Raw genomic sequence first — 27,381 nt, forward strand, 5'->3', positions numbered from 1 at the left:
TAGAGCCTGACAGCAACCTAGGGCTGCTGCCGACCACAGACATGATTCTGCCCTTCTGCTGCTGGGCCAAGCCAGGGCAGGGGAAGGTAGGAAATAGGTTTCCTGTTGCAGGGAGGTGTGACCGCTTCCCAGACAGGATGTAGTGCATTGGGCCTGAGCGGAAGCGCTTGCTAGCACCACATAGTCTGCTAGAAGGGCACATTTGGTGTCCTCTTTGCATACTTCAGTTCAAACCAGATTAGGGAGCAGTTAGCTCCACGCTCTGGCGTGATACTGGACAAATGACATGGGAGCATACTCCCCACTGTCCAACCCCTCCTCTGGGAGGGACCCCTGAATCTTTCCAACCCTCACCTTCAATCAATCAATCAATCAATCATGGAACTTATATCGCGCACTACTCACCCGTAAGGGTCTCAAGGCGCTTGGGGAAGGGGGTCTGCTACTGCTCGAACAGCCAGGTCTTGAGCTGTTTCCTGAAGGCCAGGTGGTCCTGGGTCATCCGCAGGTGGACGGGTAGGGAGTTCCAAGTCTTAGCTGCCAGGTAGGAGAATGACCTTCCTCCAGCGGTGGCTCTCTGGATGCGAGGGACGACGGCGAGGGCGAGGTTAGCGGAACGTAGCCGGCGGGTGGGCGTGTAGAAGGTGAGGCGGCTGTTGAGGTACCCTGGGCCTAGGTCGTGGAGGGACTTGTGTGCGTGGGTGAGGAGTCTGAACGTGATCCTCTTGTTGACCGGGAGCCAGTGCAGGTCTCTCAGGTGGCACGAGATGTGGCTGCGTCGGGGGACGTCCAGGATGAGTCGGGCGGAGGCGTTCTGAATACGCTGAAGTCTTTTCTGAGTACTGGGTACTGAAGAGCTTACCTGTGGGTGGGTCCGTAGATTTGTCGTGGGATTCGATTCAGATCCAAATCCACTTCTTCTTTGGCTGTCTGGACATCTTGACCGAGTCGTGCTGACTGTGCCAAGCTGATCATATCGTCATTCTGCTTCCGGACCATGACTGCAATGGAGAAGGCTCTGTTGACTCCTGACCTCAACATCCTGCTAGCTTGCTGCAACAACAGTATCCATGCTCCATACAGGTGCCATCCTGGATTCTCCCTTGTAGTGAAGGAGTCACTCCCCTGCATCCACAGGCACTGCAACAGATCGATTGGTTTGCCGAGCCTGGGCTCCCAAGGACTCCACGAGGCTCTGCAACACAGGCGGTTGTTCTGCGTTCCATTGAGGCCTGAGCTGTCTTCTCGTTGAGGCCTGCATCCTTTGTAGAATGCCCTGGAACCAAACCCCTATGCACCGTGTCGCTATATCGCTTCAATCTCCCTGTGACCGCAACAGTTACCCCAACTGACTCATGCCAAACAGAGTCGTACACATCAAGAGATTCTGTCGACGAGTCTGTCATCGCTATAACTGACCTGTGCCGACGTGGCTGGTTGTACGGACCGACTCCGTTGTCCTCAGCATCTCGGTGGCTCAGGCAGTGCTACCACTACGGTGTACCCAAGCTTGAAGCCTATTCATTCCCTTTTTGCTTTATTGCACTCGAGTGACCTTCATCTTCTGTGCCTTCAGGACGTCCCGGTGTGGCATAGACTCTGTCCCCTCTGCTTTCAGGTACTCTTCCTTTCAAACTCACTTCTGCGTTCCAACAGACTCTTTCGTCCTTCTGTGGCAAGACTGCAACCGCAACGTACCCACTGATCGGTATATTGTGTACGGTTAACGTGCGAGTTACTTACCTTCGGTAACGATGTATCTGGTAGAGACGATTCTAGCTGCAGATTCCTTCACGTAGAATTATCCCCAGGCGTGAGACTGGATCCGGAAAACTTACTTGCCCAGCATCCCTGCGCGCAGGGGGGGGACGGCATCACGCGACTCTGCCCAGGCGTCGTCCGCGTACGTGACGTCAGCAAGGTCACATAAGTCCCACCCCGGCGTGCCTACGTCAGTTTTCTTCGGAGAACTTTTCTGCGCCACAACGCGGAGCCAGCAGACAAAACTGTGAGAGTATAGGAACAGTGAGCAAAAGAACCAAAAAAGGAATGGTGAGGAAACACCATAAAGAGCAGTGCCCGGCACTGCAATACCCAAAGGCAGGAAAAGAATAAAGAACAGAGCAGCAACCCTGCCAGTACAGGGACAGCCCCCCCTCCGGAGACAAGGGACATATGTAAAAATGTCACAATAACATGCAACAAGACTACAACCCCAACCAGACAAGGAAGGGGAACCAGTCGGGGACACACAGGGGACGACAAAAACTCCAAGACATCCCCATCACAGAGTGTGACAACCCCCATCAGGAACAAGGGCAGAGGCACAGCCAAAAGACCCCAACCTCAAGGATCGCAAAGAGCCAGAAGTACCAACAAACCTGTCCTCCCATGTGACGACGGGGAGGAAAAATGGACACCCTGACAGAAGGAAGGAAAGAATGTACTCATAGAAGACACAGCCACCCACAGGGAGGTGAGTGCAGAAGACCAAATCACAAGCCCTCGCAGAACGGGGAGGAAGGGCGGGCCGTGAAGGAATCTGCGGCTAGAATCGTCTCTGCCAGATACATCATTACCGAAGGTAAGTAACTCGTACATCTGATAGACTACTAGCCGCAGACTCCTTCATGTAGAATGAATACCCTAGCCATACCCAAGGGGAAGGAGAGTCTGCGAGAGGACCCCAACCACCAGGGCACAACAAGGGGCCACACGGGGCACGAGTCCAAAACAGGACGAGGAGCCCCGTCCCCCAGGCAAAGGGAAGAGAAAAAGATAGACTGTCCTTATTCAGCACAGGAAACAAGGCAAGGTGCAAAGAGGCCAAACACCCCAAGCCCATGTGAGGTAACAAAAACCCCCGCCCCAGGCCAAGGCAAGGAAAGGAGCACGGAAGGAGAAGAGCAACCCAGAGACTCCAAGGAGAAGCGGTAGAGCAAAGGCAATCCCAGACAGGACTGCGTCAGCAGCAAGAAGCAGGCGGAAGCCGAAAAGGGGAACTCAAGGTCACCCAGGAAGAATCGTCCAATGTCCCACAGGGACAAACTGCACCCGCAAGAGGGTCAAGAAGTCAGGGACCATTCCCCCCACAGGGAGAAAAGGCAGAACCAAGTGCAAGGCCCACTGGAAGCAGCGGAGAAGGCATGATGACAGTCCCACTAAAGCCCCAAGAAGGCACAACAGTGCAGAAAGAACAAGAGGGTGGCACTGGCAAGCTCCGCCAGACACCAGGGACACCACAGAACGAAACGCTCAAAGCAAAAAGGCGAAGAAGAAGGTTGCACCTGCAACATACCATAACGCCATGAAGAGCAGAAGCCCGCAGGCGACCACAACTCTATATCATATCTGGGCTATATAACAGCCAACCCTGCCCCACATAGGGCATGTCACATCCCAATACATGGGAACATCTTAGGAAAAAACTTCCGCAGCAGAGGACAACAAAAAAGACCTGGGGAAAAAAATCCCGCAGGAGGCCTATCAAGCAGCCAGAGGGGAAATGCAGAAGGCCCAATCTCAGGCCCAGCATGGTGTAAAAAACCCAAGGGAAAAAAACAGTCAAAAAGGGCTGGTCAGCAGCCAACAGAACCACAGCCTCAGCAAGGACAACTCGAGTGGCCATGAAGCACACAGAAAGACAACTGGGGCGACCCACCCCAACGGAAGAACAGCTCCAGAACCAGACCAACACACAGGTCACTGAGGAGGAGAAAGAGGAGGAGGATGAAGCCCCGCCAAGAACCTCTGGATGGCGGAGTCCGCAGGGGCTTGGAACAAAAGAGCACCATCGAAGGGAAGGTCCACCAGCCGTTAACAAACATTCTCCGGGAACACACTGTCCCGGAGCCAGGCATGGTGACGAAGGGCAACCGAAGAAGCCATGGCACAGCCCAGCACCTCCGAGATGTCCAGAGCGGTACGAAGGATAAACGCCGCCAGCTCACGACCATCCAAGACATGGTGTCTCAAATCCACAGAGGCACCCTCCTGAGAAGCGGCAGACATAAGGAACTCCGATGAGTCCCACAAGCAAGAAGTGGCCCTAGCCAGAACACACAGTGTGTTAAGGGCCCGCAGAGTCACACTGGTCGAGGCAAACATATTGCGCCCCCAAGTGTCCAGCCAGCGGGCCTCCCGTGACGGGGGAGACAACAGCAGCGGCAAAGCAGGAAAGGCAGACTGTAAAAGGGGGCCTCTGGTCGAAGGGTGAAGAGAAAGGCACACAGGATCACCCGTTGCCTGATGTTGGCGGTGCAGAAGGTGCTGGGGCACCGGGTCCCCCGTGGCGGGACAGCCCCAAGTCACCAAGAGAGAAGAGTGGAGTGAACCCTCGAAGGGAAGCAACAGTTCTTTACCACCAGAGCCCTGACGGAGAACCTCCAGAAGATGATCTGCGGAGAAATGGGTAGCTGAATCACCCATGCGCAAAATTCCCACGGGCGAAAGCCGCACCCGCCTCAGTAGGGTCCCGCGGAGGGGAAAACAGCTCCTCGTTAGGCGACGGCTGCAAGCTAAGGCAGCCATCCCCCAAGCCAACCGGAGGAAGGAAGGGCCAAGGCCGGAAGGAAGGAAGAGTGACCGAGGAGTGGGAGACCTGCGGCTCCTCCGGCGAGGACAGTGGTCGTGGAGACGGCGAGGAACCGCCTTTAGACGACGTCAGGGAAAAAGCCACGACACGGCGGCCCGTGTCCGGCGAGGATGACACCAGCAACCGCCGAACCTCTGGAGAAGAGGAGGCGTCCAAAGACGAGTCAACGACCCGACGTCGGCCCGGCGCCGTAGAGTCCGCAACCCATCGTCGACCGACGCCGGAGGAGGCGCCGGGGTGACCTCCGACACAGCACATGGCGCAGGAGACTGGAGCCGGGGTGGCACCAGAACGGCGCCGACCCGACCTCCGACAAGGCAGCCGCTTACATGGAGGGACGAGAAGGGCCCGGGGAGGAACGAGGAGTCCCCCACCAGCTGCGACTCGTGACAGGGTGCGATGGCCCCTCCGCCGACCCCTGTGGCGCCGCCAGGGCCAGCAGTAGCCGGTGCCGTAGCTGCGTCACTTCGGCCTCGGACAAGGCCGCCGCCTGTCCCGAGGACGACCCGAGCCCCGGCGACCTCCCGTGACACCACAGGGACTCCCGCGGGAGTTTGCGGCGAAGCAGAGGCGCCGTGGTCCGAAGGAGGGACCCCCAAAGGGCCGCACCCCAACGGCACCACATCCTCCGAGCTTGGATCTGAACCAGTCGGCGCCGGAGCCGCTGGTGATGCCGCGGAGGGCCCCGCACACTGCATGGGATATGCTGACGTCCCAGGAGGGGAAGGTGGAGAAGCCAGTGAGGCCTGCAAAGCTGCCGCATATGTCTCCATCTGGGCTCTGGTCACCCCCACGCTGGGAAACAGCGGATAAGGGGATGACACGCGGGGCCGCACCACCCGCGGAGAGCCCACGCCCCCGATAGGCCAGACCTCGACCCTCGGGGACAAACTGCGACACTTACCAATAGGTGAGCGGCGCTCTTGCGACCTGGGGGAAGATCGAAGTTGGCGAGGGAAGCTGCGGGTCCGAGAACCCTCCGCAGGGGCCGGGCGAGGTGTCAACGCCGACCTGGACACACGAGCTAAAAGAAATTTCATCCGGTGCTCCTGCCGGGACTTCGGCTTCATCTGCTGACACGCCTCACAATCAGTGGAGTCGTGGTGCTCCCCCAAACACCACATACAGATGGGGTGAGGATCCGTCGCCGACATGAGGCGGCCACACGAAGAGCAAGTTTTAAAGCCCGAAGGCATTTGCACACTGTTCTCACACACGCAGCAATAGCGTAAGGGAAAGGCCTATACAGGCCCAGAGCTCCAAAAGGATCCGCGTTGCACGCAGAAAAGGAAAAAACTGACGTAGGCGCGCCGGGGTGGGATTTATGTGACCTCGCTGACGTCACGTACTCGGACGACGCCTGGGCGGAGTCGCGTGATGCCGTCCCCCCCGGTGCGCAGGGATGCTGGGCAAGAAAGTTTTCCGGATCCAGTCTCACTCCTGGGGATAATTCTACGTGAAGGAATCTGAGGCTAGTAGTCTCTATCAGATTATTCCTTCTCACCTGACCATTAGGGGGTTTCCTCGACTTTCATTTGGGGGGGGGGGGGGGGGGGGGGGGTCCTTGAGTCCCCGACTATTCAACATCTCCTGGGTGCAGTCTCGACTTAGGATTGAGGTTGTTGTTCACTTCCCATTAATTTAATGTATGGTCTGTCTCTCTTCTGGGGACCACTGTGTATTGGTGCTAACTGCTGTTCTATGTTCAAAGTATTGTGTGTATTTTGAATATCTCCGGGTGGGAGACAGTGTAACGTGTTAGTGAGTGATTGTATAAATATCTATTTTTATAATTACACTGAGTGGTTTCATTTAGCCTATACTAAACCATTAGATACTGGTGAACCGAGCTGCTTTGCACTCTTCCTACATTAAGCCTTAAGGCTGCTCTCCACAGTTACCACTTAGAGAGCTTTCTAATGCTATCTAAACCCCTAAAATCACCATATAGGTCGCCCGGGTTAGTGTAGGGTGCTACACTTACATTAGTGAGCACCATATACCGACCCAGCTTCTCACACCTTGCACCTGCCAGGTCACCATCGACAGTAAGCCTATCTCCATGTCAACGTCCTGACAGGGGAGATATACAGTCAACACACTACAAAACACATTTTGTTAGTAATATAGCTTGGAGAGAAACTCTAGATTCTCTCAAAGGGCGCAAATAAAAAGGTACTGATATAAGCCAGCCAGGGTGGTGCCATATACGGCTCTGTAGGGTCTTGCATGGGAAGGCTTCAAGTTTTGAGTTGGAGTCATTATCAAACCTGCCTGTACAGGAGAGCTTTTTCAATTTTTCCACATCAAGTCTGGTGCCTGGAAGATAATTAGCAGGCGAGGAACCTGTAGGAAGAAGTAGCCATCAGAAAGTTATTTTTTGTCATGTCGTTCAGTTAACAGGACTTATGGGAGTCTACAAGTTTGTGCTTCATATGCACTTGAAACATTGCCACAGGGGGAGGCCAATATAAAGCTCATGTCACTTAAAAGTGACTGGGTGCTGAATAGAATGGGCAACCACACAGCATTCTTCCTTGGGGGCATCAAACTCGTACTTATATCTAGTAACTGCCTTTTAGATTAGTAGGACGCTCATGGGATGGGCAGCGCTCTCTGGATTTACAGTATCAGCCACTAGGTACTGCACTTAGGGCTAAATCCCAACCACTAAACAACAATGTTTCCGGAACACTTCGAGTTCGCAGGACCATCCCAAATGTTCTGGACTCGGCACAATCAACTGCAATCAACAGGGCACTACTTTAAGATTTAAGATAAAGAGGTGATATCTCTGGGGCTGGAACATGGAGAGCTATGGCTTTCCCTAGGGTGAAAATGATACAGAACATAGTCCGGAATTATGTATGCTCACCTCACCCACAGTAATGGAAAGTGTTGCTGTAGAAATTGAATCACAGTTGCTTCTTTTGATGATTCTGGGCAGCAAAGTACTCATAATTTCCAGTCAGCTCACCGTCGGGAAACATCTTCAAAGTAGGGTTGAGTCAGCTAGGGCATGTAATCTTCTGATGATTGGCCGGCACTTTTCCATACAATGGGAAGTTCAGCTTTCACCACTTGCAGGGCAATTCATAGTAACATGGATTCTTCAGAGTATAGACCTTGTACTGGCCTTGATGTGAACAGACACCAGCAAGGTTGTGCCTTTGGAAAATGTTTTTTCAGTACTGATGAAAGAGTACCCTAAGAGTTTAGGCAAAAAGTTATGTCCGAAAGGGGGCATTGCAGCTGACAAGAAAAGAGTAGCAACAAAACATCTGCTTTAAAGATTTAACAATCTTCCAATCAGAATAGAAGGGATTATCCCAGGCTTTTCTACCTCCTCTTTAGGATTGAAGAGGAAGACAGTTTCCAGCAAGTCAGAGACATACGTGGACTGCACCAATACATGCACATCTAAAGTCCTCTGATTAAAAGATCTACACTGATTAAAAGGCCACTCAGAACCGAGGACTCCGGGAAAACAGCCTACTCAGGTAAAGTGTAGATAGAAAGCAGATTTCTATTTTGCATTCCTCCTGGAGTTTCAGAAATATCACCCAACACAATACACATACAGGTTCTTATGTTCATAGAAGGGCAAAGACAACCTGCAGAGGAACCACCATTTTGTGCAGATCTACACAATTTGAAGTGGGAAAGAAGTTAAGATGATTTACCTTCTAACTTCAGTTACCCATAAAAGGGATCTTCATTAATTTTAAAAATTCTGTTATGAGGGGACAGGATACCCACAGAAATAGAAATATAAGAACATGTTGGGAAACTGGGAGGGAAGACATTACAGGAGACTGAAGATCATGCTATTATGATACCCTAGAAAAAGCAGAGTAAATAAGCAGAGGACATATATGACTGGACACCCCTGAGTAGAGGGATCAGCTGTACACATGCTCCTAATGAAAGGAAAAAACTGTGAATAAGAAGGCACAGGGGAATGAACAAGGGTGAACTCCCATACCGATACCTGATGTTATGCAAACGTTTGATTACAGTAAAATGATCACATTGAAGGGTCTTGCATTAAGGTTACTGTAAAGTAAAACAAACAATAAATGTTTTTCAAAATAAATTCATAATTGCTGAATGGCTCTGACCTTGGTCAGATTCCACAACACCTTTTCAACAAAGAAAAAGTCTCAGAAACTAGAGGGCAACATACAAACATTGCCTCAATTGTGTAAAGACAACCTTGTGAGCTAAAGAAGATGAAGTATTATATTGAGTCTGGTGTCGGTTAGAAGCAGGGTTTAAAACAATGGAGAAGAAAGGCAGGTAGTTATTTCAGTGGAATGCACTAGAAATTCTATGTTGTAAGATAGGACACTTTACTCCAAGCCATCCATTGGCATCCAAAATGTTCACACCACACCAGACAAGGCCTACTGTAGCTATAGCTGAAAACATCGAAAGAAAAATATAACAAGGACTAATTCTATTGAAGCTACGCCCAACTCCTGTTTATCGCTGGCTTGCATTTGCAAATCATATCATCAGCACAACTGCATTATGGATATGTCTTAATAAATTCTGATGTTAACTCCAGAAAGAAGGAACTTTGAAAATGTATTTTATGACTGTTTACCTAATAGATAAAGTCCTTTATCCTGACATGATAACAGTTCGTGGGATATGGCCCCATCAAAATCCATTGATGGACAGAATCGGTAAAATTTGTTATTCCAGACCTGGTATCTCCATGTAATACATTTCGAAAATGGAATGGTGTTTAAGAGAAGCTTGATCATGGAAGACTGTTCATGCCTTCAGGAAACTGGATCCCAAAGAACAATTTTTAAAAATGGGGAAGTGATTTAGAATTAATTTTGTAAGAGTCACACTTAACATCAATGCTCTCCATGAAACTAATTAATCTTTGATGCGCATACCTTTTTAATCAAATGGCACTTTTTAGAACCACGGTTTCTCCAGGTATCTTATCTCTTTCAACCCAAAGCAACTTGACTATCCTTCACCTCAAGAAAATCATGGACACTGTTGTTCTGTATGTTTAAGGGGTCCTAGCACATTGAATCGTATTACCATATGAATATTGCAGTCACATGAGTTACTACAACTGCACGGCTTTCCTTGAGAGAACCAATTTACTTAAATGTGGTAACTCTCTTTCTGGTGGATACTTTATCTAACTGTAGATTATCACTTAGGCGTCTGACTGGATCTGGATAATTTTGTAGGAGTGCTCCTGCGTGCCACTAGGTGGCATTGTGCTCCTCTGCACTACTCCATACCACCCCTGGAGTGGTGGAGAGAGGCTGAATATAAGTGCCACCCCTGCGCACTGATGTCAGTTTCTTGTCTTTACCCTTTACGCGCCCTCAGATGCAGATTGTGAACAACGGTTGCCAACAGTGTGCTCATGTCAAAACCTACAAGCTTTTTAGAAGTTAAAAAGTGGACACAGCATACAATCAATGAGCAGATTTGAAGGATGTGATGAATTTGCAGTTAGATGGAGTATGTTAATGAATTGGGAACTGTGCAATATTTCTGTAAGAATGTATTTCTTGGAAATAAAGAATTTTGACATGACTTGAGTATCCACTAGAAAAAGCATTACTGAAAGTAAGCAGCTTGTTCTTCTGACGGATACTTCTAACCTGATTGGGCTCAGACCAAAAAATCTTGCAAAACCGAGTTATAAAGGACAAGAACCTCTCCTGTCAAGGTAGTGATAGTGACCTTGACCCTGGAAGAAAGTGCCTTCAGACCTTCTGTGTATACTTCTTGGACAGTGCGTAGCAGATCTTAATGCAGAGGACTCTCCACTCAACAAGGTCCTTTTCTGCACAGCCTTCCTTTTCTTTGCTCTGGAGAATAACACAAGAAGTTTATCTTCCATTCACTAGACCTTGGTACACTCTATGTAAACTCTTAAAGCCTGTTTGGGGTCCACTAGAAGTACCCTTCCGTAGTCCTTCAAGGAGTGAGCAAAGAAGAGTGATAGAGTGACGATTGCCCAATATGGACTGGAGTCATGTATTTTGGAAAAAAGGCCGTCTGAGACCTCAGCATCCATTTGTCGAGAATAAACGTGGTGGAAGATGGTTGCCCTGACAGTGCATGCAGTGCGCTCATGCCACGAGCATACATAATCCCAATGAGGAAGGCAGTCTTCAAGGTCATGTAACACATTGAAAAGCAAAACACAGGATCAAAAGGAATACATATGAAGAATGTCAAGACCAAGTCAAGGCCCCACTGTCACATCACAAATGATTTGGGAGGGAACATATGCCAGACCTTCAAAAATCTCATCAAAAGAGTTGACCTGATCAAGAACGGTTGGTCTGGCAAATGTAAAAAGGCCGAAAGGGCTGATAAATAAACTTTTACAGTACCCACTGCAAGGCCTTTCTGGACCAAATACAAAACAAACAAAAGGACATGAGCTTTGCAGGTAAGGGAGTCAGTGGCCGAAGCGCCATACCAGGGTACGAATTTGCCCCAATGCCTAGTCAAAATGGATTTCTTGGAGGGTGACAGATGGTAAGGACATCTAATACATCAGGCAGCAGATCGAAAGCCGCTAATCACAGTTGATCAATCTACACACTGGAAGGAGTAAGCTGCATGGGTTCGGAGGAGGACCCTGCCCTTCTGCTGAGACAGGTATTTCTCCCTAAGTGGAAACCTGATTGGAGGACAGATGCTCAGGAGTGCTGTGTACCACACTGCCTGGGTCCAATCTAGAGCCACCAGGATGATTCAGGTCTGGTTGTTCTTCAGAACTCAAGGCAGGAAAGGTAGTGGTGGCAAGGCTTATATTAGTCCCTTTTCCCATTCCAACCGGAATGTGTCTCCTAACAAGCGTACTTGAAGAAACTTCAACACGCATAAGTGTTGACATTGTGCATGGTGAAAAAACCTAGTCAGTTCACTCCACATGTTTAAGACGCTCTGCACTGCTTCAGGATGTAGATGTCACTCATGATCTGCCAGCCGATGACTACTAATCTGCTCTGGCATTCAGGGACCCCGTTACGTGGTTGATGACCAGAAAGAATCTCTGGCTTTCTAGACACCTAGAGGCGCAAAGACTTCTGGCACAGGACCCCGACAACACCTTGCTCTGCTTGCTGCAGTACCACATAAGAGGTTGGTGTTGTTCATAAGTACCTGCTCTAGCCTTCCCTTGCTGGATAGCAGGAAGGTGTTCAAGGCCAGAAGAATAGCCCGTAACTACAGTAGGCTGACGTAGTGTCATACCTCCAATGGAGAACAAAGTCCTCTAATGTCCACCTACACCAAGTGACCCTCACCCAACCCAATAGTGAGGAATCCATCACGACTGTCTGCTCTGAAAGGGGTGGAGGGAAAATGGCCTGCTGCAAATCAATCAGCCACCACAGCAAATCTTGAGCTCTCGCCTCTATCATAGAAAGTTTTCCGACAGACCGTTTTGGGAGGTGACAAATCCCTTGTACACTTTCCCAAAGAGACGAGCAGTAGCTCCGGATCTGGGTCTGGTGGCACAGACAGAAAGGAACAGACAGCAGGCAGGAGTGGTGCCTATATGGGCCCGGCAAGGCATTTTCAGAGCAGAATTGCACAAGTGTGGAGCCACACTGCAACACCTACCTGCTTAATACCTACATGCTGTGTTTCTACTGAAAATGTTTTCGGATTCAGTCTTACACCTGGAGAATATTCAAAAGCTGAGAAATCTGCAGTTAAAAATCTCTATCAGAATGTGTGTGCAATAGGGTGCACTTACCACACAACTGTGATTCGTGTCTGAAACCCAGGTAGGAAAGGCACACCTTGTGGGGGTCTGTGATCAGCATATGCTTCCTGCAGTTGTGGCACAGACTGAATCTTGTATTTTCAGTTTGGACACACTATCAAATGTTTTTGGAGTCATCAACAAACTGACAAAATTGGGAGCAAACTCCAGATGTGTCATAAGGTATAAAAAGAAAGGAACGAACATCAGCGTGTGGGGGTGGCACTTATATATTGCTCCACTTCATCACTTCTAGAGGATTATGAAGACAGTGTGGAGCCACACGATGCCATCTAGCAGCACACAGCAGCACTACTACAAACCTACCAACCTGTCAACAAGGTGAAGAGCCTTGGCTTCTGGCTGGATTCCACCTTGTCCATGAAGCCACAGGCAGCTAACATTGCAGCTCCTGTTTTGCTATTATAAAATGGCTTAAAAAGATCGTATGGATACTTCCCTTCTCTAGCCAGAGAACAGTTATCCAAGGCCATGATACTATCTAGGTTGGATTATGGCAATATCCTATACCTGGGCGCTGACAAGTCTGTGATCAGACGTCTTCAAGTGGTCCAAAACTCTGCCACCAGGCTCCTAATATAGCCTTAGAGCCCGACATAACAGCCCGCTCCAGCGTTAACAAGGGAGCGGGCCTTTAATGGCCGGTAGAGCCCACTAGGAGGCTATTAGAACATTCCGCCCTAGAGGGCAGAATGGTCTAATTGGTAAAAACACAGGACTCTCAAAGCCCAAGGAGATTTACATCCCCTCAGGCTTCAAGAGGCCTTTGTTCCCAGCAACAGCTGTGAATGAAAAACATTAGAATGTTGTTCTGCATGCTTCTACCAGCCAGTAGAAGCCCAGAGCACTCCATTGTTTGCAATGGAGGGCTCAACATTCTAATGTTCTAATATGGCTTCCCAAAAATTCATCTGCATCTGGTATCCTTCATGACCTCCACTGGCTCACAGTGGACAAGCGCATTAACCTTAAGGCCCTCTCCTTTATGCACAAAATCAACTCAAGCTCGGGACCTCAGCTCCTACAAAAACCTAGTTATGCCCTACTATCCCCCACGCAACTGCATTCCAGCAACCTTTCGCAGTGCCCAGATGTAGACACGCCTGGATGGGTGGCCGTTCTTTCTCTTTTTTGGGCCTAATCTGTGGAATTCTCTCCCCAAGTCTCTCAGAGCTGCACTTCCTTATCTACTTTCCGCAAGGAGCTAGAGACCTCGTTATTTTATATCTTACTTCTAGGCTGTTGAACATGTCCTCAGTACTGGGAAACCCTATGGGTAGTAATGTGCTATACAAGAACTCAATAATACTAATAATAATAATGATACAAAAATCATTGGATCCAGTCTGGCACCTGGGAAATATTCTAAGATGAGGAGTCTGCCGGGTCGACGTATCCATCAGAAGCTACATTCTCAGGATTCATCAAGTGCATTTTTGCAATTTGTATAACCTTTTTGCTAATAATATAACAGTGCAAGTCTTCTGGGTTTCAGAACTCCTCTGGTGACGCCAGTTTTGAATGCAAAACTGCGCCATTCCATCTGGATACCCAACGAGGCCAGATAGCTGTATTCTGCAGCTCTTTCAGAATCTTAAAGCTGGAAATAATTTTGCATTGTGCCAATTTTCTGAGGGGTTAGTTGAAAATACATCTTCTGTGCTAGCACCCGTTAAAGATGCCGACTCTTAGTACCACTTTTGCATTACACACGATAATGTTTGCCCTTTTGACATCACCAAGTCAAAGCATAACTGTTATGACTGAGTGACAGACTTTTAGTATAGATTCTCAACATATCTGTCATTTTCAGTGCCATTATTCGCACAAGTACTGGCATTTTGCCTCAGTGGGTGGGGGACACGGGTCAGGGGGGAGAGAGAAGTGAGAGTAGCACAGATTGAATGGGCTATTCCAGCCTTCCCTGAGTATTTCACAGTTTTACAACACTTCAATCACTTTTTGGATGTTTCCAAAGAACTAGACCAATCATTATCATTGTCTCTTACAGGTGATCTTGCAACACATCATCTAGGAACAGGTTGCCAATCAGTGGAATATATAGATACTCTCATTTCACTTAGGTGAAAATGTCAAAACGCCATCCACTTCAACATCGTGTTTTCAGCTGTTTTGGAACACATGAAACATGTATCCAACACATCTCCCATATCTCAAAGAAATCCACTGACGTTTGGCTGAATAGGGGGCCCACTGACGGGTTGGGGGGTGAAGAGGAGGGCGGCTGCACCTGTCTTATATAGTCTTACATCTACCTACAGTGTGAGATACACCCAGCAGTGAACACATAATGAACAGGTCACTGGCTTAGGACATTCATAATGGAATTAATGAATATACTGATCTTGATGATTCTCTCTCGTACTTTGCAGACATGCTATGCAATAGTAATTCTCTACTAATGCACACCCACCTGTCCACTTCAGGTTTAAAAGCAGGCATACTACCAAAAGTTACTATCTTTAGAACCATAGTGATGCATTTAGAAATTGTATATAGTATTGGTACCAAGAAAGACTCCTTTAAGTACCTACTTGAGGAACTACACCCTTGCATAGTGCTGGAACCTGGCTATTATGCAAGCACTATCAAGACCCTGCAGTATTACAAATGTTGCTGTGTTCCTAAGGCCACCTACTAACCAAACAAAGCATAAGGGAAATCACTGGGACACAGAACAGGTCACAATAGCATCTATTCATTAACTTATGTAAGGGGAACGAGAACAGATAAGTGGTGTTGCATCATCTGTGACAGTAGTATTACAGTGCAATATGCAGTGCTCACCGTTTGCTTCAAGCGATGGTCTGAGCTCATTCCAGGCAATTAAAAATTTTGTAATCCGTCCTTCGATGACACTTCTCATTCCATCTACAAATGGAGAAAATTGGAGAATAGCACAATGTAATCTCTGTCTACAAGTTATATTTTTGAGTATTATGGGTTAACGATCCTCACACTTCATCTAATTCAGTAGCCCAGAGTCTACACTGAGCTATGCACTCCTCAAATCTACAGCAAAGACTTCATCTTACACCACACCCTGTTGTGGAAAGAATTGCACATGCTTATGCAGGTTCCGGCACAGAACATTCTATGACTGAGACTTAGTAAGTGGTTTGCCATAAGAATTTTTCACAAGTGAAAGCATGCTATATTAACGTCAGAATCACGTACTATGATAGCTCCCCCTTTCTCCAGAGAGTTCAACTACACAGCCTTATCTTAATGTGCTGCATTAAGAATTTTTGTTAGACATCAAGAATGTAACGGTGGGTCTTTCTTAATAATTTCATATCAGTATCATCAACTCCATAGCACATGGAACAAAAGGATAATGCTACTTACTGTGTAAGCATCTGATAGTGGCATGTAGTGCTGTTGATTCACATGCTCTGCATACTCCTGACATCTAGTGTTGGGTTCGGAGCTGTGCAAGTTGTTTTTCTTCGAAGATATTTTCGAGTCAGGAGACCGAGTGACTCATCCGCTCAGTGATACTGTGCATGGGCATCAACGCCATTATTAGATTGCTTTTCCACAGATGGGTAAAAAAGGAATGTAAAGAGTGTGAAAGAAAGAAGATGTCAATGCTAAATGATTCCCATAGGTGTGTATTTGTCACGGGGACAGCAGGGACTACGACCTCGAAGGGGGAGATTGGTGGACTCCTCAAGAACTGACCGGTCCTATGCTTTGTGTCTCTCAGGACGATCCGTGGACTCCAGCATCTACAGAGACGGCAAAAAGGGGACCCTGCACCTTTAACTGGGAAGCCTTCGCTGATAGCCCCGCCCTCTATTCCAACGTAGACAGACATCCGCCAATAAGAGGCTGGGAGGGGAGAACCAGGATGTGTGACGACACCGGAGGAAGAACGGAGAAGGAGCACGACGGTGAACTGGAGGAAGAAGACGAGACCGAGCGACAAGAAGAGTGGAGGAAGAGCCGAGACCGAACAGAGGACTGGAAGTCGGAGGCAGCGGACCTCAGGACTCACGTTCCGCCGAGCCACGCCCAAGGAGGAGGTGCGTGGCTATCCCAGGTACGGGATCGTTTCGCGGGTTGGGTCGGGAGAAGGGAGAAAGGAGCGCGCCACTAAACGCCGCCGCTCACCGCCTCGTATAGTGCTGATCCCCCCCCCCTATTCACTCACTCCTCTCACTACCGCTCGTCGAGAACACCTCTGCACCAGTGTGTATCCCTCACTCCCCATCCCTCAAACTAGTAGGAATTAAGACCTCTGAACTAACGCTAGCCTCTCTCTTTGTTTGGCACGGTCCGGAGAGTCCTCGGCCAGCCCGCAAAGGAGCCTGGGAGCAAGACGGACTTCTGCCCTACGTGAGCAAGACCCCAGTACCAAAAGCCTGGACAGTCCTCAACGGGGGAACAGAGACAGTGGCAATCGCAGGGACAATCTAATAAACGCCTCTACCTACACCCCTTCTGTAGCGTCCTCATTGCATCCCGCTTACAGTGGTGGAGAATGCGGGCATAGAGGACCCCATCTGTACGTCGAAGATGGATGCGTTAATACAGCACATGATTAAGGGGCAGGAGAAGCTGGAATGGGCCGTCGAACGCCAGATGGCCTCCGCCAGTGCTGACCGCGAAGTCTTTAAAGACACGATAGCCGCACAACTGGAGGGACTACAAAAAGCGGTAACCGACCCCCTTGTCAGCCCAGGACGCGAAACACGCAGCCCCAGTCACCCCACCCCCGCCGGAGTTTCGTTACATAAATATGTGTCGGGGGAAGACCCGGACGCGTTCCTCACGAACTTCGAGCAGGTCGCCAGGGCGTGTAGCTGGCCGCTGGAGAAGTGGCCCTTCTTTCTGGCCCCTCTCCTGACAGGAGAGGCCCAAGCTGCCTATCAGGTGGCTAATGCCACCGGAGATGCCCCGTATGGTGCGACTAAGACACTCATCCTGGATCATCTGGGTCTTGATGCAGAGGCTTACAGGGTGCAATTCAGACGAGAGAAAGGGGTGCCCGGAGAAAACCCAAAGACCCTGTATTTCAGACTAAAAATGGCCGCGGACAAGTGGCTGAGCCCCGGTACCAGCACAAAGGAAGAGATAATGGAAAAGATTTACTTGGAACAGTACTTGGAAGCCTTACCCTACCACACACAGAGGTGGTTGAGGCAACATACGCACCTAACCGCTGATCAGGCAGTGGAGATGGCCACCACATTTTCCAGGGCTCAACCAAAAGGCTGTATAGGGGAGATAGAGAAATTGCGGAACGCGTCCTTCCGGACGGACAAGAAGCCTAAAGCCCCTGAACAGCCAAAAGTCCATTCACCGAGATATGAAGTACCCCTCATGAAGGGCCCACAATGTTTCGACTGTGGGGAGTGGGGCCATATCGCCCGAGCCTGCCCCAAGAAACGACCTATGGAGGAACCAATGGAAGTTGGATATGTACCCAAATCGATTCTCTACACAGCAGAGATGGGATCTGCATATCATGTACAGGTATGGGTGAACGGTACATCGGTGATGGATTAAAACCATGATCTCTTGACTTGGTAAGAGTATTCTGCATCATTCAGAAACTCTGTCCATCACCACCCCCTTTTTCCCAAATCGAATTTATCCACACTCAGTGTGGGAGGGTATGCTCAGACGTGAGTCCCTTGCTCATTGCACCATCAGGATTCAGGCAAGCCGGGCCGACGAAGGCTGTGATGCCAGAAACCGGTCCCCGGAAGCTTGTTTCCTTCCCAGTATAAGAATTGGCTTGGTAGTTTGGTTTGTCCTGTTCCCATCATGCACTGGGACAGGTACAGACTAATTTGCATGTAGCCAGGTTCTGAGCTGGGATGGTGCAGTGAGCTAAAAAACGGTGATGGATTAAAACCATGATCTCTTGACTTGGTAAGAGTATTCTGCATCATTCAGAAACTCTGTCCATCACCACCCCCTTTTTCCCAAATCGAATTTATCCACACTCAGTGTGGGAGGGTATGCTCAGACGTGAGTCCCTTGCTCATTGCACCATCAGGATTCAGGCAAGCCGGGCCGACGAAGGCTGTGATGCCGGAAACCGGTCCCCGGAAGCTTGTTTCCTTCCCAGTATAAGAATTGGCTTGGTAGTTTGGTTTGTCCTGTTCCCATCATGCACTGGGACAGGTACAGACTAATTTGCATGTAGCCAGGTTCTGAGCTGGGATGGTGCAGTGAGCTAAAAAACGGTGATGGATTAAAACCATGATCTCTTGACTTGGTAAGAGTATTCTGCATCATTCAGAAACTCTGTCCATCACCACCCCCTTTTTCCCAAATCGAACGGTACATCCCTCCAGGCACTGTTAGATTCAGGATGCAGACAATCCGTCATTCAAGGCATGTGGGTATCGCCGGAACAGTTGGTACCGGACTCCTGGGTACACATTCGGTGTGTCCACGGGGATGTAAAGCCTTACCCTGTAGCCAACATCCCTGTTATTAACCCCTCCGGGGCTCACGGCCAGGTAAGAGTAGGGGTCCTAGACAACCTCCCCGAAGACGACATCATCAGGACCGATAATCCTGCGTTCCAGGACATGTTCCGCAAGATACTGAGTACACCAAAGGGAGGGAATAAGTCCCCGGGTAGTAGAGAGGACCCCTCGGCGAGCGCCCTGATGACCCCAGAACCCTGGCTATTGGACCGCAGTTTTAAGTTCGCACAGGCCAACGATGCCACTCTCTTTAATGCGTGGGAACAAGCCCATAGTTCTGTGGAAAAAGACCCATGCCTCTATCCCCGCTTTCTCATTAAAAACGAGCTGCTATATCGCCAGGGAGGCCCCTCCGATCCCCACCAGCTCTTGGTTCCCCTTTCCTTTAGAGAGCAAATCCTATTCTTTGCACACACCCACCTCACGGCTGGTCATTCAGGCTCAGAGAAAACTACACAAAACATACTCAGACACTTTTACTGGCCAGGCATTTACAAGGACACCAAAGCTCACTGTCAGACCTGTACGGTCTGCCAGAGAAGAAATACCCATAGACCACCGGCAGTCCCCCCTACAGCCTCTCCCAGTGATTGGAACACCGTACGAAAGAGTAGGGATGGACCTTATAGGACCCCTGCCCCGTACCAGAAAAGGTCATATGTATGTCCTAGTGGTGGTGGAGTACGCCACTAGGTTCCCTGAGGCTTTTCCCTTAGGAGCCCCCACAACTCGCAATATAGCAGACCGATTCCTCGAGCTGTTTTCAAGAGTGGGTTTCCCTAAAGAAATACTGACGGACCAGGGCACCCCGTTTGTATCTCGCCTGATGAAGGAAGTATGCCGGCTGCTCGACGTACGACAGATCAAAACATCAGTGTACCACCCGCAAACCGACGGGTTGGTGGAACGTTACAACGGTACCCTAAAAACCACTCTCAAGAAGATGCTCAACGTAGAGGGAAGAGAGTGGGACCAGCTGCTACCGTTAGCCTTGTACGTCATAAGGAGCCAGGTTCAAAGTAGCCTCGGATGTTCGTCCTTTGAACTATTGTACGGACGCCAGCCCAGAAGTTTGATGGATATGACAAAGGAGGCCTGGGAGAAAGAAGACAGTCTGGAGTCCCGAGAGATGCTGGAGTATACACAGGGTCTGCAATCAAAACTAGGGAAGCTCCGTGACTTGGCCTACTCCCACCTTGAGAAACAACAAGAAAAACAGGCGTTCCACTATAATCGAGGGAAGAGATGGAGGACCCTGAATGTGAACGACTGGGCTTTAGTGATGTTGCCTACCTCATCCCAGAAATTCCAAAAGGAGTGGAAGGGTCCTTACAAAGTGGTAGAAACCATAGGGAAGACCACATACAAGTTGCAGATCACACCAAGACGGACCCAAGTGTGCCATATCAACATGTTAAAGAAATGGATAGGGCCACCACCCAAGACGACTAGCCTCACGTTGCCCACACATCATAAAGACCAGGTAACCCTACACCAACTGGTCATCAACCCAGAGATAAACACAGAAGAAGCCGGAGACTTGATGGACGTGTTACAGGCACACGCCTCGCTCTTCTCCAACCTCCCTGGAAGGACCCATCTTGCAGAACATCGAATAGAAACCGTCCCAGGGAAGATCTTCAAACAAAGGCCGTATCGGGTCCCGGCAGCCCGAAGAGAAGCCATACAGCAAGAGGTCCGGGACATGTTACAACTGGGTGTCATACGCCCGTCACGAAGCGACTGGTCTTCGCCTATAGTAATGGTGCCAAAGCCGGACGGAAGTGTACGCTTCTGTATGGACTTTCGTGCTCTCAATAACATCTCCTCCTTCGACGCCTATCCCATGCCGCGTATCGACGAGTTAATCGAGAAGCTGGGAGAAGCCAAGTATATCACCACACTAGATTTAACCAAGGGTTACTGGCAGGTACCCTTACGGGAAGAAGACCGCAAGAAGACCGCCTTTTCAACACCCGACGGCCTATTTGAGTTCACGGTCCTGCCCTTCGGCCTCCATGGTGCACCGACCACCTTTCAGCGGCTGATGAATAATGTCTTGAAGGAACACCAGAGCTTTTCGTCAGCATATCTAGACGATAGTGTGGTCTTTAGCCCGACTGGAAAACGCACCTCCAACATCTCCATACTCTATTGCAGACCCTACAAAAAGCCGGCCTACACGTGAATGCAAAAAAGTCAAGGGTAGCCTTTCACAAAGTGAACTACTTGGGTTATGTCCTGGGTCATGGTCTCATAGCCCCCCAGACGGAAAAGGTGAAAGCAATTGTCGACACCCCTTTCCCGTCCACAAAAAAAGAGATGAGAGCATTCTTGGGTCTGATCGGCTACTATAGGCGATTCATCCCTAAATTTTCAGAACAGGCTTCTCCCTTAACTGACACCCTTCAGATCCACGTGAAACCCCACGTCTTCCGGAGTCCCACTCCGGAAATGAAACATGCCTTTCAGACCCTAAAAGACATAATCACTTCCAGCCCCATGTTGGCTTCCCCAGATTTTTCCAGGCCGTTTATCCTACACACAGACGCATCTAACCGCGGCCTGGGTGCTGTCCTGTCCCAAGTAGCAGAAGACGGAATAGAGCATCCCCTGTTGTACATAAGTAGAAAGCTGTTCCCTAGAGAGATGAGATACCCCACGATCGAACGGGAATGCCTTGCTATTAGATGGGCCGTGGATAAGCTTAGATACTAACTGGAGGGGAGGCACTTCACCTTATACACAGACCACGCCCCTCTTCAATGGATGAGTCATAACATCTCCAACAACCCCAGGGTACTCCGTTGGTTCCTCGCACTCCAGCCCTTTTCCTTCTCTCTGAGACATAGGAAAGGGTCGGATAACGGCAGCGCCGACTATCTCTCAAGGACATCCCCTCTCCCCGAGCGGGAGAATCCGGTGGTGGAGGAGTGTCACGGGGACAGCAGGGACTACGACCTCGAAGGGGGGGGATTGGTGGACTCCTCAAGACCTGACCGGTCCTATGCTTTGTGTCCCTCAGGATGATCCGTGGACTCCAGCATCTACAGAGACGGCAAAAAGGGGACCCTGCACCTTTAACTGGGAAGCCTTCGCTGATAGCCCTGCCCTCTATTCCAACGTAGACAGACATCCGCCAATAAGAGGCTGGGAGGGGAGAACCAGGATGTGTGACGACACCGGAGGAAGAACGGAGAAGGAGCACGACTGTGAACTGGAGGAAGAAGACGAGACCGAGCGACAAGAAGAGTGGAGGAAGAGCCGAGACCGAACAGAGGACTGGAAGTCGGAGGCAGCGGACCTCAGGACTCACGTTCCGCCGAGCCACGCCCAAGGAGGAGGTGCGTGGCTATCCCAGGTGCGGGATCGTTTCGCGGGTTGGGTCGGGAGGCGGGAGAAGGGAGCGCGCCACTAAACGCCGCCGTTCACCGCCTCGTATAGAGCTGATCCCCCCCCCTATTCACTCACTCCTCTCACTACTGCTCGTCGAGAACACCTCTGCTCCAGTGTGTATCCCTCACTCCCCATCCCTCAAACTAGTAGGAATTAAGACCTCTGAACTAACGCTAGCCTCTCTCTTTGTTTGGCACGGTCCGGAGAGTCCTCGGCCAGCCCGCAAAGGAGCCTGGGAGCAAGACGGACTTCCGCCCTACGTGAGCAAGACCCCAGTACCAAAAGCCTGGACAGTCCTCACCGGGGTACAGAGACAGTGGCAATCGCAGGGACAATCTAATAAACGCCTCTACCTACACCCCTTCTGTAGCGTCCTCATTGCATCTCGCTTACAGTATTGTAACTACAATAGCCACAGGCTTCCAGGGAGGACGCTTGTGAATCTACATCACTACAGGGCACAAACGGATGCTTACAGGGTAAGTAACATAATCCGTTTGACGGCATCTGTGGATGTAGATACACATGATCTGCATAAACAGTAAAGCCGTCTCTCTTTAGAAGAGGAGCCTAGCCTGTGGGAGTTTGAAAAAGTGTATAGAGCACTGTCGGACCTACATAGGCTTGTTGGAGTGCTAAAACATCCACACAATAGTGTTTGGTAAATGTGTGTGGGGTAGACCATGTAGCTGCCTTACAAATGTCAGCTGTGCGAAAATTTCATCAAAAGGTCACAGTATCTCTCATTTTACAAGTGGAATGTGCTCTGGAAGCAATTGGTACAGGTCTTTTGGCATTAATGTAGCAGGTTTTAATACATTCGACTATCCATTTGGCTATACCTGATTTGGATACAAGGTTACCTTTATGATTTGGAGAAAAGGCTACAAAGAGTTGCTTTGTGTTCCTGAAAGTGTTAGTTCTATCTATGCAGAACACAAGTGCTCTTTTTACATCTCAATGAAACCACCCAAAAAATTGCTTGTATTAAGACAAACATCCCAGAGACAAAAAGACACCAATGGGATCATTACAACGCTTAGAACCCATAGAGATGGAAAGAAGAGCTAGTGCATACATAGCAGATAAGTTAAGATGAGACTGCAAGATAAGAATGAAGGGTACATCCACATAAGCAATACGCAAGCCCTTTTTGAAGTGTAGCATTACACATAAATAAAGATATACACACTATATATGCACCGCTATATACATATATATACACACACACACACATAAACAGACAATAACCTCCAGGCATATAAATTTATTGATGATAGAAAAAGCTATCACCTCGCTGAAACTGAGAAACAGAAGTAGTATGAGCTGAGTAATCAGCAACATCGCACTGCCCATAAAATGGTGAAAGAGAGATAAAGTAAGGGAGATCAAACCACTCAACAAAAGAAATTGCAAACCAACATTGAAAACAATGGTAACCGATTAGGAGCTCCTAATGAGAGAAAAACAAGACTATAACTAGGCCCAGAAGCAGGCCAAGGTGACAGAGGCTAACCCATGGAGGCCTAGAAAAAGGTATCAAGCCTTATCATCCAACGGTAAGTCACATTGGGAAAAGCAAGAGAATGCATAGGTATAATGACTAACCCTGAAGGTAGGATATTGGGAAACAGTACAGAACAAAATGAAAAAGGTTGTCCATGGAGAGAGTTACCGAAGGGGACAATCAATCCAACAAGGAAACTAAGTCCAAGAGGACGAAACCATAATGTCCTAGGAACAGTTTCAAGTAACAAGGAATCCACCAAAAGGTGGATGAGCCATTATCACACAAAGAGTGACCACATAGTGTCTTTGAAAGGATAAAAATGTAGAAGTTTTGATGACACGCATGTGCATGAACTCTGAAAACGAGAAGAGTAAAAGGTCCCTATGTAAATGTTATTTATCAACGTGAAGTGCTGGGGTAAAACGTTTCAGCAGTTAGGATGCGAGTCAGAGGTCATACACTCTAGGCCACAAGTGGCTCTCATAAGAAGTACATAAAGCATACAGAAGTGCTCTAAAAAGCAGGTAATACAGCTAATTATTCTTGTGCAAGAAAATAATAATACCGAAAATCAATCTCTTCGGCACAGAGCCAATAGTCAAAGAAACAGAACATCTATGCAACAGGTGTTAAACCCATGTAGGGTCATAACAGAACCATAAACTGTCACCTACAGTGTAAGAAAAATAATAATAATACCTGTAGGAAGCAGGAATACCGCACTGGGTGTCATCAGTATGCGGGATAGACAGCCATGGACACCGCCGTGGAATGCACAATCGAGAAAGAAATCAAGGACCAACATCCCCCATACAAACTGAAATGGGTGGATTCAGGGAGACAGACAGGAGGAAGAGCAGAGCTAAGCTTCTGTTTTACCCCGACTGTCGCAAAAACACTGCTAAGCAGAGTCGGCATGAGCATCAAAAAGGAGGGTGCCATCAAAAGGCATGTCAAGCAAAGTGCTTTGAATAGCCTCCAAAAAAGCAGAGGTTCATAGCCAGGTAGGACAACATAGTGCCATTTAAGAAGCCATGGCTTGACCAACCAAATCAGTGGTTTCCATCCCACATCTAATGATTAATTTAGTCACCTATTGCTCATCTTGTATCAACTGGGCAAGCTTGTTCCGGGTGTCATCCGGAAGCAACAGCAACGGACATGTTAAGGAATTCCAGAATATATGGGAAAAGTATCCAAGAGCGCATGATACATTAATGGAACACAAAGCATAACTTGTGGAGGAGAAGATATGCCTGCCACAAACGTCCGGTCTCCTGCTATCTCTGTCTGACAGAACATGTGGAAGAGAGTCGATATCATTCGAGGCCGAAGCAGCCTGTAGTACCAAACTATGAGTAGGGTGCCGGAGGAGACAAGCCGGATCACTATGGACCGTCACTATAGGTGAGTACCGGCTCCACCCTTGTTGCGCCCTGATGGAGAATGACAATTAGGGGATCAGAAGAGTTTTCTACGATGGAAGAGTTAAATCCAAAATCAGAGCAACTTGCCGTAACATATCAGTCTCTTTAGCAAGACCCGGAGGGGAAAGATGGTCTGAGGCTGGGGGGTGAGGGGGTGGGTGGGGGAGGACGGGGGGACTCTCATCCACTAGCTTCAACCAGTTCAGTTAACCAGCTATCCTCCACAGGAGGCTGAGCAGCATCAGATATGGGGTGTAAAAACTCAGACTAATCCCAATCACCTCCTAAACAGTGTTCCTCAGAAGGAAAAACACTGGAGGGCTCCACATAAAGTGGAAGAAGAAAGGCGGCACCATTTGCTTTGCACTCGACTGGTGCAGTTAGCGACGCCTCAACGTCAGAAAGGGGCATTGGCACGCTGTTGATTGCCACTGCCAATATCGTCGTTGGCTGATCGGATACAAGTGCCGAAGGAGGGAACTTCGAACAGCTGCACCAGCGCAGGGACGGAGTCGCCCATCGAACCTAACTGAAGCCAGGGCTGAACCTGCCAGCATGGACACAGTCAAGGCACTTTTCACCTCCTTGGTGTCTGAAGGCAGTCTAGGGGAAGGTGAAGAGAGATGGCATGCAGAGAGCAATATTATGCTTGCATCTGGTCAGTCACCCGGCTCCAGGGTAGACAAGCAGGTGTGGGGTGAACATGTGCAGGGAGTCCTCAACCGGCAAATGGGAGGAGGCGTGAAAGTTAGAAATCTCTGCATGGTGAAGTTGGGGGACGCCGCAACTATGACCGCCTGTGTTGAGAATTACGGTGGGACGATGATGGAGAGTGACGTCCAAAGGAATAGCTCCGGGACCGGGCCCGCAAATGGACCGCGCAGTGAGGTTGAGAGCTACGCCGACGGGAGCTTCATTCGACGTTCCCACAGTGCCTACAGTAGAAGTAGATGACAGGAGTCGCACTTCTTGGAGTCATTACGCTCTCCCAAGCACCACATACAAATGGAGTGAGGGTCCATGAACGACATTTGCTGTCCACAAGACCCAAAATGTTAGAACCCTGAAGGCATAGAAAAAGTACACAGTTTCAGCAATTAAAACATCGAAGTAGGCCATAAAACAGCCTGAGGTAATATCTTCTCCGGGTAAGCGCTGTAAGCACAGAAAAGAAGAAACCGACGTCAGCTCGTCGCAGAGGGGCTTATATGGACTCCTGTGACGTTGCATAAGTGGATAACATTGGCGCGGAGTCACAAGACACCCTCTACAAACGCGGAGGGTTACTCATGAAAACATTTCCAGGATCGAGGCTGGAGTCTGGGATGTTCTAAGGTAAGGAATCTCGGGCTAGACTTCCCTATCATAAGTAATACGTGAAAGTTTTGTCTGCGCAGATGTGCTGCAACTACTGCCAAACATTTTGTAAAAACTTGAGGTGCTGTGGTCACCCCGATTAGTAGAACTTTGAATTGGTAATGTTTGCCTGCTATGACAAGTTGGAGGTATTTGCGGTGTGCAGGGTGTATTGGTATTAATAGGTGTCTTTTAGGTCCAGTGTTGTCATAATGTTGCCCTGTTAAAGTAGTGGAATAACATCCTGTAGAGTAACCATAAAGAAATGTTCTGATAGGATGAATTGGTTGAGGGGTCGGAGATCTATGATTGGTCTTGGTGACCTGTCTTTTGTGGGAATGAGAAACTATAGGGAATAAAACCCTGTTCCCTGCTGTTGAAGCGGGACAGGTTCTGTAGTCCCTTTGAGAAGGACGGCTTTGACTTCTTGCTTGTGATAACCTGTGAGCGCGAGGTGGGATGCTGTGTGTCATGGTAAATAGCACCAGACAATAGCCATGTTGGATAATGAATATGCTACTTACCAGTATGCATCTGTTCTTGGCATGTAGGGCTGCTGACATTCATATCTGTGCATAAATCGCCGCCTAGTGTTGGGTCCGGATGTTTGCACGTTGTTGTCCTGGAAGAGTCTTCGAAGTATCCTTGGATAGGTGACTCCTCCCCTGGACTACAGTGCGCATGGGCATCCTCTCCATCCTCAGATTGTTTTTCGCCATTGTGGCAGTAATGGAGTAGATACAGAAAGTGATGACCATGCTTGCAGTAATTCTGAGAGCTGCAGCTGCGACAGGCGCCGGGGAGGAGGGAGGGCGATATGAATGTCAGCAGCCCTA

General features: G+C 49.0%; 1 protein-coding gene across 2 annotated transcripts in view; it reads right to left on the reverse strand.

The window, feature by feature from the left end:
* Positions 1-27,381, reverse strand: part of RNF213 (ring finger protein 213) — a 2,329,248-nt gene that overhangs the window by 166,449 nt on the left and 2,135,418 nt on the right. For both annotated transcript variants that reach the window (XM_085617427.1, XM_085617426.1), the window contains exon 59: positions 15,195-15,278. In XM_085617427.1, the coding sequence (XP_085473553.1) occupies positions 15,195-15,278 (84 nt within the window). The remainder of the gene's footprint in view (positions 1-15,194; positions 15,279-27,381) is intronic.

This window comes from Triturus cristatus, chromosome 7 (genome assembly GCF_964204655.1).
Source record: "Triturus cristatus chromosome 7, aTriCri1.1, whole genome shotgun sequence".
Lineage (NCBI taxonomy): Eukaryota > Metazoa > Chordata > Amphibia > Caudata > Salamandridae > Triturus > Triturus cristatus.